A 13,854-nucleotide genomic window follows, 5' to 3' on the forward strand; every position below is an offset into this window, starting at 1 on the left:
GGTTTCGGACCTTTTTCGGAGGAAGGTTTGAGTAGGCTTTCGCCTGTCTTCGATGGTTTTTTACCTTTGCTTGATGGCTGCTTTTTCGGTGGTGAGTTTCCAAAGAGGACAGCGTCGGCACAGTTCTGGCTGTGCAGCATAAGCATGTGCGACGCGAAGAACACCTTGCAGCAGAAGGGACATTGGATCGATTCGGTGTTTCCTGGGAGTTTTGGCTTCGGGACGTCCTCGGGTTCCGATTCAGGGGCGGTGGCTGTTCCGGTGCTGGATTCGTTGGTTTCTTCCTGTTCCTCTTCGGAGGTATCTAGGATTTCAATCGATTCTACTGGCTGGCCGGTAATCCGTTTCCGATCGGGCGTCATTTGAACCCGGTAGTGCGTGACCAGGGAGCGTTTCTTGAATGGATAAGTATTGGCTGGTGGTGGACGAGCTTGGCTCGGAGATGGAATCGGTGAGGATTTACTAGTCGAGGCGCGTGGAGTTGCGGGACGAGATTGAGCTTGGACGTTTTTGTCGTTGCTGGTGTCATTGACATCTAAAAACGAAAAGATATCTTCGTTTAAGTATGCGAATTATGCTTGGAATTAAAAGTTTCACATATATCTAACTACTTTTATATACTGGGAACTGGCGGTTAAACAATAGTTAGCTGAAGGAATTTTTTAAGTCAATACTTCATTTCTCCTTCTCCAAATGAAAAGTCCATAACTTTTTTGCAATCATCTTTATTATTTGTCGTGAAATTTTGCTATAATTTCACAAGCTTATTTCAGTATGTTCAAATTATGCTCGTCCAACAATTTCTTTGAGGCGCTATCTTTGTAATTCCCATCTCACGTTGTTGTCAGCCGTTAGTCAAGATCTCAGGTAGATTTCCTACGCGAACCCCGTCACACGCTAACGCCGCTCAGCACAAAAGTGCATAATTTCCAGACTACACCGAAAATGTGTAACCCTTGCACATTCACAAAATTAGCTCCTGTGTCCGCAAAATCGTTAAATTCGCAAAAAAATTTTGTACAGCAATCTAGCTAGGTTTACTAGTGACCTTTGAAAACAAAAAAAATATCAACATTTCGCATCTAGACGAGTGTACGAGCTGTTTTTGAACATGTGTAACTGTAACACATTTTTGTGTGGTCTGGAAATTATGCACTTATGAGTAGGGTTTACACATTTTAGTGCTGAGCGGTTTTACTGTGCATACTCGATTCTGCCGAACGTTCCAACGTAGTCACCACGGATGCAACCACTTTTGCTGATGCAGTTTAGCAATGGCAGCTAATTCAAGAATATCTCCGTCGCCTATCAACACGATGACCGACGGAATATGATGCAGTTTAGCAATGGCAGCTAATTCAAGAATATCTCCGTCGCCTATCAACACGATGACCGACGGAATATTCATCAGGGATACAAAAATGAATCCATTATACACGGAAACGTGATAACATCCACATTTGGAATGATGGCGTTGATCCGTGAAGTCAACCTTCCGCCGCTAAAGGTGTTTCGACCGCGTTATTGAAGTATTCCCGGGCAGGAATGGGCTCATCCGAGTCGTCAGCATCCGTACCAGGAATTGAACCTACAAACGGGCAATCATTCTCGTTTATGTCTTGCCCATTCCGGATAACCAACCGGTTTACAATGCTGCAGCGTTCCAGGTTCATAGCAGGTACCAGTAACACTAGCTAGGTCGTCCCATCAAAAGTAAAGTATCCCTTTACTTTGCCGCACTAAAAGCTTATTCTTCTAACAGTATGTAACCGATGATGTAAAAGTATAGCCTAGGATGTCCTGAAGATGTTTGTCGAGGACCGCAAAGCGATCCGAGTCTTGTAACAAAAGTTATAACCTGTTATAACCTACTAGTCAATGAAAACAAACAGGCCATAAGGGATTGGGCGAGGTGCAAGAATGAACTCGCTCATCATAGGTCGATGTTTTTGCTTAGTATGACGGGAATAAGATAAAAGACGTACGAAGTTAGGTACTATTGATTGCCTCCCCCTCATTTCATTTCATGTTGAGCAGCATCTTCTAGGATAGAATATGTTATGCGTTTGAGGGTGGGTGAATCTTTTCTTCTCCTTCTACTCTGCAACTGGCACAAGCCGCACACCATTATCGGTTTTCCGTTCCAATGACAGGTCGAAAAAAACCTTGAGCTCACTTGAAAGAACTTGTTAGCTAACCTAGGCTACCTGTGTCCCTGCCGGGCCCTTCCGAAGCCGAACGGATGCAGTGGCCACCTCCACCTCGACCTGTCGCCACAGTGCCGTGGCCAGCGTCAGTGATCTCGTCTAGATTTTTCACCTTCAGAGTCGCCTGCGCTGTAAGAACCCTCACCTAAACGCTCAACACCCTCGCCAAGGAAATTTTCCGCCAGACCTATGTAGGCAGTGCCCTTGCGTTCGTTGTAGCGCTTGAGCTCGAAGAACATATCACCTGTATAAGTACGTCTAATACTGAGCGCGTTGGCTCCTAGATCCATGAGCTTTGTTCGCTGGGTTCCGACTTACCGGTTTTACTACCGACCTTTGGGGTTAACAGCCGCCTAGCCTTGCGGGTACCTGCCCCGGCCCTTACCCTTTCCAACCGCGGGCTCGGATCCAACCCAGTAGACCGACGCCACGACAGCACCACTACCGGGACTTCCTTTCTGCAAGGGTCGATCTCGACCGCAGGGCACCGGTATGACCACCGACGCCGACTCCGTCCGAATCCCTGGACCACCTCTTGTACTGCATCTGAACTAATCATTCTCCGAATTCACGAGACACCTCCTCTGTAGTTCCCAGACGATATGGATGATAGCCGTTGAAACGGCGTTCCAGCCAAACTCATCCCTACACATCCTCTGGACCAAACTGTCCGAAGTTGTGTCCTCTTCGCATGTGACAAACGATCACGCATTGTGCGAAAACGCGGGCATATGAACAAAACGTGTTCCGCCGTTTCCTCTAAACCATTGCACACTGGGCATTCGGGAGAATCCGCATGCCCGAAACGTTGTAAATACTGTCGGAAGCAACCATGACCTGTAAGGACCTGTGTTAGGTGGAATGTAACTTCTCCATGGTGCCTATTAATCCAACTAACTACCCTCGGTATCAACCTATGGGTCCACCTTCCTTTGGTGGAACTGTCCCACGCGCGCTGCCATTTGACCATAGAGGCCATCCTGTCAGTCCTGCGTATGCCTCTTGTGTCGCGCATTTCGAAGCACTCCATGTCCTCTCTGATAAGGATGGCGATAGGCACCATACCAGTAATGACGCAGAGAGCGTCGCGAGACACGGTACAGTACGCGCTCGCAACCCTCAGGCACATAATCCTGTAAGTACTTTCCAGCTTCCGTCGGTAGCATTCAGTACTTAGCGCAGTGCCCCACGCCGGGCCGCCATACCTAAGTATGAACGTAGCGACACTAGCCAGAAGCATACGCTTACTGGCGTACACCGCAGAGCTATTGGACATCATCCGGGACAGTGCCGCAATAGCTGTGGAGGCTCTTTTACAGGCATAATCGACGTGGCTACCGAAAGTAAGCTTATCGTCGATTATCACGCCCAAGTGTTTGACGGAGCGCTTTGACAGGATAGTGCACTCTCCTACACTGATCTCCGTCTGCTGCTCCGACTTCAGGTTGTTAACAACCGTCACCTCTGTCATGTGGTGAGCCAGCTCCAGATTCCTGGACCGCATCCACGCCTCCACAACCTTGATCGAGTGGTTGGTAGTCAACTTCACCTCCTCGATCGTTTTACCGTAGACTTCGAGCGTAATGTCGTCGGAAAATCCGACAATCTACACTCCCACTGGGTACTCTAACCTCAACACCTCGTCGTACATGGCATTCCATAACACCGGACCCAGGATGGAACCTTGCGGGACTCCTGAGGTTATGTGAAAGCACTTCCGACCCACCTCCGTGTCGTAAACTAGTACTCGCGCTATTGAACACATTGCTTACATCCAGAGTCACTACCGCACAGAAACGAATCCCCCTTCTCTTAAACCTTCAGTACACGCTTTGTCAAGTGTGCAAATTTCTCCGCACGCATATCCCAGCAGGCCAACAGCGGTCGCAACATTGACAAAACATCGGAAATGTCAAGCTTCGATGTTGGTTGATGCGTGCGGAAAAGTTTGCACACTTGGCAAAGCGTGTACTGAAGGCTTTAGGCTCGAGTGCTTTCTCGGCGGTTTTTGAATTCGATAAGATAACGTCTACGGTGGACCTCCCCTTCTGGAAGCCGTACTGGTTACTCGAATAACCATTTTCGCCCTCGGTGAACCTTAACATTCTATTGGAGATGATCTTTTCGAGCACCTTCCCGGCCTTGTCAATCAAGCATATTGGTCTATATACCAACGGGTCTCCGGGTGGTTTCCCCGCCTTTGGCAATAGTACCAGGCTCTGCCTCTTCCAAGCTTCTGGGAAAACTCCCTCGTCCAGGCATTTCTGCATAGCAGACCTGAACATCTCGGGAGCCTCTGCAATAGCTACTTTTAAGGCCAGGTTCGGAACTCCGTCCGGACCTGGGGCCTTACCTACGCTAAGGGACTTAGCTATCCCCGCAAGTTCCACATCGGTGACCCTCTCCTCATCGCCAGCCCCAGTCCCCGGCTGTCCTACGAAAGGAGGCCAAGGACTAGGATCATGACGCGGAAAAAGTCCTCCAATGATCCCCTCCAACATCTCTGGAGATTGCTCTGTAGGAGCCATCACACCTCTCGTCTTGGCCATAACGATCCTGTAGGCGTCACCCCACGGGTTCGTATTGGCACTCTGACAGAGACCCTCAAAGCAGGCCTTTTTGCTTGCTCTTATCTCGGTCTTAAGCGCGGCTTTTGCAGCGGCGAACACCACCCGCCGTTCGTTTCGCTCTTCCTCTGATCGTGCTCGCTGCATCCGCCGCCTAGCCCTTAGGCAGGCGCGGCGCAGGTCCGCAATCGCGTCGGTCCACCAGTAAGCCGGTGGCCTCCCATTTCTAGGGTGGACTCGCCTAGGCATGGTCGCATCACACGCACGTGAGAGCACCGCTACCAGCTCGTCGCCGTCTAAACCGATTAAGTTTCGCTCACGGCGGAGCGCCTCCCTAAATACCCCTTCGTCGAAGTATGATGTCTTCCACCTGCGAGGGCTTGGCCTTGACCTAGCCGCCTCTTCTTCTATCCGCTGTCTGCTGTTATTGTAGTCGATACTGTAGCGAACCGCCAGGTGGTCGCTGTGAGTGTAGCCATCATCTACTCTCCAGTTCGAACTACTTGTTAGGCCAGGACAACAAAAGGTCACGTCAATAATTGACTTCGCTCCGTTTCGACTAAAGGTACTCTTGGTACCGACATTAGCCAAGTCGACATCTAAGATGGCCAGTGTTTCTAGCAGGATCTGACCCCGCTGGTTCGTGAAACGGCTTCCCCATTCCACGGCCCAGGCATTAAAGTCACCCGCTATTACCACCGGCCCTTGCCCTGTTAGCACGGTCGTTAAGCGGTCCAGCATTTGCGTGAACTGCTCGATCGGCCACCGCGGAGGCGCATAACAGCTACAAGAGCCCTCGGAGGCGCATAACCCACGAAGCCCTCATAGGTAATAGACACCAACTTCTGGACGGGGTATTTACCCGCCGTCCACATCGCCGCCATTTTTCTGGACCCACCCACGATCCAGTTGCCATTGCCGGCGGGTACTCGGTATGGATCCGTCTCTTACACAGAAACCGCCTGACAAAGCAGTTGCTGAGCCGCGTCACAGTGTTTTAGGTTCAGCTGCGTTACCTGCACTGTGATTTGTTGTTCACTGCGGCTTTCTTGAAGGCCGGGCACCTTGGACCACCCATCGGATGTCTGTTGTTCGAGGATTTCCCGGTGCAGATCATGCAGGTGGGCGGACTCGTGCAGCTTTGGGCCTTATGATCTAGCGCCGAATCGCCTGCACAGTTTGCGCCTGTCGGGGCCTTTGCAATCCCACGACTTGTGTCCTGGTTCCAGACACCTGAAGCAAACCTCTGGTGGCTCGTGGAATGTCAGGTGACATACACACCAGCCCACCTTTATGCTCCCTACTTTAACGGACTTTTTAACGTCCGCCACAGGTAGCTGAACCAAAGCTATCTGTGTCCCTGCTGGCCCTTTCCGTAGCTTAACGGCTGCGGCGGCCACCGCACTGTTGGCGCAGTGCCGTGACGAGCTCTTCCACTTCGGTGATCTCATCAATGTCCTTGACCTTCAGAGTCGCCTCATGTGTCAGAGCCCTCACCTGCACACCCTTACCAAGGACCTCTTCTGCCAGCCTCTTATAGGCGGCGCCCTTGTGCTCCTTCTGGCACTTCAGCTCCAGGATCATCTCGCCCGTACGAGTACGTCTAATACTGCGTACGTCGGCTCAAAGACCCTCAAGCTTGGCGTCGCTTCGCATCATCTTCAAGACGTCCGAGTGCTTGAACTATTCCGCCTTGATGACGATCGCGTCGCCTTTCTCGCGCTTGGCACCTGCCCTCCTACGCCTTGGCTTGACGTCCTGCGCTACTACCTGCGGATTCGCCTTCTTCTTCCTCTTCCGCTCTACCTTCGTCCAAGGGGGGTCCTCCCCTTGGATCACCCTGCTCTGTGGCTGCTGAGGGCCCACCAACGGTCGCAACCCCTTGTTCCCATCGTTCCGGGACGGGCCAACCTTTTCAGGCCCACCCTTCCCAGCTTTCCGGGAACCCTGGCTGGGGTCCGACTATCCGGCATTGTTGCCGACCTTCGGGGTAATTATGCGCCTGGCTTTGCGGGTGCCGCCAGACAGCTCCTCACCTGACGGCTGCCTCGCCTGCTTCTGCGAGTGCTTGTCACGAGCAGTCGCATCCACTTGCCTCGGACTACCTGCGAAGGAGAAGGCCTCCGTTTGGGTGGTTTGGGTAAACTTAGACACTTTCACCTTCACAGGTTCCGCCGCTGCAGCAGTCTGCTATGCGAGTACCGCGTGCTCCTGCTTGGCATCATCGATCGACACCGCAAGTCGAAGCAAGGCCGTTTTCAGGTCCTTGCTTATATTTTGCCAAGCTGCTGCTCAGCCACCTCTATTGCGGACCGTCCTTTATTTTCTTGGCTGACGGCCCTCAGCAGCCATGCTCCGTCCATTATCTCCACCGGCTGGCTTGCCGGGAAGTGGACTGGAGCCCCCACGCGTGCGTACGCAGCTACCAGCGCCTGACTCCTCACTTCTCCTTGTCGGAGACCTCATCAACCCGCTTTTTGCGAAGGGGTTGATTAATATAGATAAAAAAAAGCTGTGTTTTGGTTCTTCGGCAGGAGATAAGTGATAACCCTGGTAATGAATTCTGATAGCTGCGTGGGGTCTTCTAGCACCATGTTGAAGCATTTCCGCCACCCGCCCGTGAGTCGTCCTCCGTTTTTTACACCAAAACTAGTGCACGAAATCGTCTCCTGGTATAGCCCAACTTCTGGTAAACCAGGTGCCCTTGCGTATATCCTGAGCGATTACTACGATACTCACTTAGAATTGAAAACTTTTAAATATTGTAAACTAATCTAATTGTGCCTAATAAATTGACAAATAAACCAACTTTTGACAAAAAAAATCACGGTCATGTCCCCAACTCCATTACACTGTCGCTCTTCTTCTGCCAACCACATTCCATCGTCGCTGTACTGGACAAGGTTCTCTTATAGATTGGCCCAGAGCTGTGTGACGTCACCAATCTTCGGAAGGCCTTCTCCAAAATCAGGCTTGTCGTTTCGGATGCAGTTGTAGAGCTCCCTTTGGTTAATGTTGAACATTTGATTTTGTTCCTTCCGCTTTAAACCTTCTCCATAACGCCACAAACTGTTTCGCAAGAGCACTCAACCGCTGTACACGGGTGTTGACGATCTCCTTAATGTTGAGTTCTGTGAGATCTTGGAATTCTGCAGGCTTCACAATTTCAGCAACATAACGAACGTTGATCGATTACCTGCTTGTACGATGATAATCGACCAATCTTGGTCCGCAATGTGGCGATCCGCTTCTCCAAACGTCGCATCCACGCGGGTTTTTAAGTGCTTTACAGTATGCGACCTTCACCGTCTCCTTGAAGGCGCGTCCGCAATCCCAGTATCTTGACAACAGCCATCGCAGCTGAATACACAGTAAGCTGTAGGTAGATGCTCTAAGGTTCTGTACGGTCTCCAAGTACGTAATTGCAGTCATTGCATATCCGCTGTTGATTCTGTGCAGGAGCAGTGGGTGCAGTCCAATCACGACTCTCACTTGTTTTCGATGCGATGTATCCAGTCCACTTCTGCACTCCTGTACTCCTTGTACTACCAAGCTTCTATAACTACACGCGGCAGGATGAAACTGAGTATATTAACATTACATTTTTAAAGCATTATTTATTCCTTCAGCTGTCACGCTGTTGTATTTTGTTCAACACGGTAAAAAAAATGGTCGCCTGATCTTCACAAATCAACGTGATGCTGGTAGCGGTGACCAATATCTGGAAGATTAAGGATTTTTATTCACTCATGCATTATTTTGCTCTGATTTTTATATTGTTTAAGTCTACAAAACATTCATAAGAAATTATAGCTGAAATCTTTTCAAAATTACGAACTTTTTTGAAGACTAGCCTAGAATTTCCTAGTTCCTGTATGCATCCCTTTGAAATTATCTTCCAATACTATTCGCTGGAGGAATTCCTCCACATTTTCTTGAAATAAATAAAAAAAAAACACCACGTAATCCTGAAAAAGTTCTTGGGTACATCCCTGAAAAAATGTTTGAAGGATTTCTAAAATTTCCGAAGGAACTCCTGAATGAATTTTTGAAGAGTACCTGAGAGGAGTTTCTGAAGAAATCACTTGAGGAATTCCCGGAGAAATCCCTGCAAAACTTCCTGGAAAAACCCCTGAAGAAAAACCTGGATGAATCCATGTTGCAATTCCTACAGGAATACCTGGAGGAAGCCCTGTAGAATCCCTGGAGGGATTCGCGGCAAAATTCCCGGAGGAATCTCTGGAAGAATTTTTAAAACGATACCTGGAGGAATTCTTGTATAAATTATGGGAGGAATACCCAGAAAAATTTCTGAAAAGATCTCATGGGGAAATCCTAGAAGAAATCCTACATAAATTTCTGGAGGATTCCTTGGGGGAATTCTTGAAGATATCCCAGAAGGGATTCCTGGAGGAATCCTTGAAGCAATTCCTGGGAAAATCTCTAGCGAGAATCCTGAAGAAATGCCTGGAGAAACTTTTGAACAAATTCTGGGCGTAATTCCTGGAGGAATACTTGGATAAGACCCAGCCGGAATTCCTGGAGAAATTTCTTAGATGAATTCTTGGAGCAACCCCTGGAAGAATTCCTGAAGAAATCTCCAGAGGAATTCTGGGCGGAATTGCTGGAGAAATTTCCGAAAAAAAATCCCTTGAGATCCCGGATTCCAGGATTTCCTGGAAGAGCCCTTGGAGAAATTTCTGGAGGAATCTTTGGGAATATCCCTGAACATTTCGTGGGGAAATCTCTGGAGGAATTCCTGAAGAAAATTCTGGAGGAATGTCTGGAGGAATCCCTGAAAAATGCTGAAAGTATTCCTGGAGAATTTCCGGGAAATTCTCTGAATCTATGAAGAAATTCCTAATTCCCGATATAATTTCAGAAGGATGTCCCAGAAGCAATTCCTGGAGAAAATCCTAAAGAAATTCCTGGATAAAATCCTAGAGAAATTCCTGGATAAAATCCTGGAGGTATTCCTGTGGGAATTGCTTGAGGAATCTCTAGAAGAAATCTTGAAAGAATTACTGGATGAATTTCTAGAGGAATCATCAGATGAATTTTGGGAGATTGCTATTTCTATTATTTTTCTTTTTCGGAAATAAATTCCTTGATAAATCCTCGAGGGAATTCCTGAAAGAATCCCTGGGGGAATCCTTGAAGAAATCTGTGAAGAAATCCCTGGACGAATTCTTGGAGGAATACCAGGATAAATTCCTGAAAAATTCCAGAAGGTATTCCTGGAGAATTTCCTGAAAGAATTTTGGAAGTATTCCTAGAGGATTTCCTGGAAGAACTTCTAGAGGATTTTCTGGAAGAATCTTCGAAGCATCCTTGAAAAAATTCTGGAGAAATTCCTGGACAAATACCTGGAGGAATCCCTAGAGGAGCTGCTGACATAATTTCTGAAGGATGTCCAGGAGCAACTCCTGGAGAAATATTTGAAGGGATTCTGGAAAGGAATGCCTGGAAGAAAACCTATAGGTTTTCCTATGGGAATTGCTGGAGGAATCCATGATGAAATTCCTGGTGGAATCTGAGAGGAATTTTTGAAAGAATTACTGAATGATTTTCTAGAGGAATCTCCAGGAGAATTTCCTAAAAAAAAATCCTGAAGGTATTCCTGGAGAATTTCCTGAGAGAAATACCTCAAGCAATTAATGAAAGAATCTCAGGAGAAATTCCTAGAGAAATGCCTGGAGGAATCCCTGAAAAATTCCTGGAGATATTCTAGGAGAATTTCCAAGAAGAGCTTCTGAAAACAGCTTCTCAGAACATTTTCTGAAGAAAATCCTGGAGTAACTGGTCAAAATTTCAGCCAAATTCATTGAAATTAAGAGGTGCACCAAATCAATTTTGTGTTTTTCGACTATTTTTGAAATTCAAAAATCATAACTACACTAAAACTTGTCAAAATTTAATTCCTTCGGTACAAATTGAAAGCTATACTTGTTTGCTACAAAGGGCCCATATAGCCGAGGCGGTAAACGCACGGGTATTCAGCATGACCATGCTGAGGGTGACGGGTTCGATTCCCGGTCGGTCCAGGATCTTTTCGTAAAGGAAATTTCCTTAACTTCCTTGGGCATAGGGTATCTTCGTGCCTGCCACACGATATACACATGCAAAATGGTCATTGGCAGAGGAAGCTCTCAGTTAATAACTGTGGAAGTGCTCATAGAACACTAAGCTGAGAAGCAGGCTTTGTCCCAGTGAGGACGTTACGCCAAGAAGAGGAGAGAGAGAGAGAGGAGGACTTGTTTGCTACAAGTTCTCCGAACAACGTATGCCAATAAAATTGAAGGAAACATTTGTAATTATCACATTTGTAATCAGAAAAACCTTAAAAAGTTGTTTTTCGATAGATTTTGTTCTGGAACACCCTAATATACGTAATAAGTTTGATATTTTAAAACGACATCATATTCTCTCATGTTTTTGGGATATTTGCTTCTTTGACACCAATGCTGTAGGAGTTGAGCAAACATTTCTAAAATTCGTGAAAGCCAAATGTGGCCTAAAAACTAGCTTTTCGGGTGCAATTGGAGGAATGTCAATCGCCTTTGGGAATTGCTGGTGGAATCCTCGAAGAAATTCCGGGAGGAATTCTTACAACCATTACTGAATAAATTTATGCGGGAATCTTTCGAGGAACCCTGGGATAAAGTTCTGAAATAATCCCCTGAGAAATTACTAAAAGAATTTCTAGTGAAATTTCAGGTGGAATTCCTGGAGAAATCCTCGAATGAATTTCTGAAGGAATCCCTGGCGATTCATTGAAGAAATTCGTAGAGAAATCCCTGAACAAATTTCTGAAGAAGTTGTTGGAGGAATTTTAAGCGGAATTCCCGGAGGAAGATCTGGAAGAATTCTTGGAGGAATTCCTGGAAAAATTCCAAAAGGTATTCTTAGAGAAAATCCTGGATGAACTGCTGCCATAATTTATTAGGGAATACCTTGATTAATTCCTGGAGGAATTCCTGCAATAATTTCTGGAGAAATCTTAACCCTCTAATACCCAAATTTTTGATTTTGATCTAAATATCATTTTTCGTCATCTAAAATCGATTTAAACATGTTTTGGAAGATGATTCTTTTTAATTCTCGATTTCGTGAATTTCAGTTTTTGATTTTTCTAATTTTTATTTTTGAACATCCCCACACTTATATATTTTTCCTGAAAGCCTATTTGGGATACGGATTTTTTTAGATGAAAACATTTTGAGATTTTATGATTATTGTTGTAATATTTTTATTCTAATTTTTTTTCATAGAAAATTTTATTTTCCGTGTAGTTTTAAGGAAAATAATTTTAGAGTGTATTTGATTCCCTTAAACTATTAAACTAGGATAGAATGATTTGGGAAAAATTTAAAATATGTTAATTGTGGCGATTCAGTACAAAATAAACAATGACTTCTAAAAGGTGACTAAAACATCAATTTTTCAATGATTTTTAAAAAATGTAAATACGCTTTAAAATACACCAAAAACCATTTTAACCATCTTTAAAATAATTCTTGTACGAGTCTCTGGAAAAACTCCTTGAAGAAATCGCTTAAAGATTTCCTGGATAAATTTCTGTAGGAATTCCAGGTGGAATTCAAGGAACAATCCCGGAAGCAATTTCTGGTGAAATCTCTGGAGGAATGCCTGGAGGAATTCATGAAGGAATGCATTGAGGAAACCTTGGAGGATTTCTTGAAGAAATTTCCGAAAAAAAAAAACAATTGTAGGAATTCTTGGAGAGATCCATGGAGGATATCCTAGAGGAATGCCTGTAGGAATTCCTGAACTGCTGGAGAAATCTCTAGAGGAATTTCTGGCGGAATTTCTGGAGGAATCTCTAGATGAATTCCTGGAGGAATTTTTAGGGAAATCCCTACAGGAATTCCCAGAGGAATTTTGGAGAAATTTTGGAGGAAACCTTTGAAGAGGAATAAGTAAGGGAATCCTTTAACAGTTCCTGGAGGATGTACTGAAATTATTCCTGGAGGAAATCTTCAAAGAACACAAGGACGAATTCGTGAAGAATCTTATCTCAAACCTTAAGAAGAGTTCCTGGGAGAATCTTTGGAGGAATTTTTAAAATAAGTTATTCCAGAAAGAATCACGAGTTAAACCCTGCAGAAATTCTTGGAGGAATCTCTGGAGGATATCTTACAGGACTGCCTGTAGGGATTAACGAAGGAGTCTCTAGAAAAACTCCTGGAGAAATATCTAGAAGAATTTTTGGAGGAATCTCTAGAGGCATTTGTGAAGGAATTCTTGGATGATTTTTAGGGGAATCCTTGCAGCAATTTCCAAAGCCCCAAAGGAATAATTTCTTTTATTTTTGTAACAGAATCTCTGAAGAAATTCGTGGAAAAATCACTTGAGAAATTCCTGGAGGAATACCAGAAAGACAGAAAGAAAGACATTTATGATTGTTTTGAGTTCAATTTAAAGTTAATATTTTTATAAGAATTTATAAGAATTAAAATTATATTATATTAAAAAATATTAAAATATAATTTATAAGAAAATGTTCTACCGAATGCGGAACGTTACATGCGGCACAGACTTTCCTGAACGGTCCATTGGATCCCATATTGTGCGAAGCTTTTGTGTGCCCTGTTCTTAACCTGGAGAGAACCTTCTGGTCGCGATGATTTTTTGGGTCGTCCCAGCGTGATGTATCGATTTTAATTTTTCGCAGGAACGGCGTTCGCATATTAAACCAGCACGCTGCCCAATGGTTTCTGATGGAAGTAGTAATCCATCGTTTTATGTCCTGAGCAGGGACTTTTCTGGTGAAAAACGTTGCGCGTCTGCCAGACGCTGCTAGATGATCTGCTTCCTCGTTTCCGCGTACTCCACAGTGACCAGGTATCCATATAAAAACCGTGTCAGGATGTGCACGGAGTTGTATTGCCTGAATCCATGGGTGGCGTGCGGCTTCGGATGATAGAGCTGTGATGACGCTTGCTGAATCGGATAATACGGCTATTGGATTTACAGATGGAGTAGTAGACGCGATAAGAACAGCAGCAGCCTCTGCTGAGAAGATTGAGCACGGATCTGGCAGGCGATAGAAGTGGCTG

At 45.6% G+C, this 13,854-nt stretch overlaps 2 protein-coding genes across 3 annotated transcripts in view; one reads left to right on the top strand and one right to left on the bottom strand.

The window, feature by feature from the left end:
- The window catches only part of LOC109426162 (uncharacterized protein DDB_G0284459), a 197,963-nt gene that overhangs the window by 62,584 nt on the left and 121,525 nt on the right, over nucleotides 1-13,854 (top strand). The gene's annotated exons all lie outside the window — the stretch shown is intronic.
- LOC115254587 (ras-associated and pleckstrin homology domains-containing protein 1-like) overlaps nucleotides 1-13,854 on the bottom strand; it is a 30,982-nt gene that overhangs the window by 596 nt on the left and 16,532 nt on the right. Inside the window, exon 3 of the mRNA XM_029852196.2 lies at nucleotides 1-535. This exon is cut by the window's left edge and continues 313 nt beyond it. Coding sequence (XP_029708056.2) covers nucleotides 1-535 — 535 coding nt within the window. The remainder of the gene's footprint in view (nucleotides 536-13,854) is intronic.

This window comes from Aedes albopictus, chromosome 3, assembly GCF_035046485.1.
Source record: "Aedes albopictus strain Foshan chromosome 3, AalbF5, whole genome shotgun sequence".
In the NCBI taxonomy this organism is placed as follows: Eukaryota; Metazoa; Arthropoda; class Insecta; order Diptera; family Culicidae; genus Aedes; species Aedes albopictus.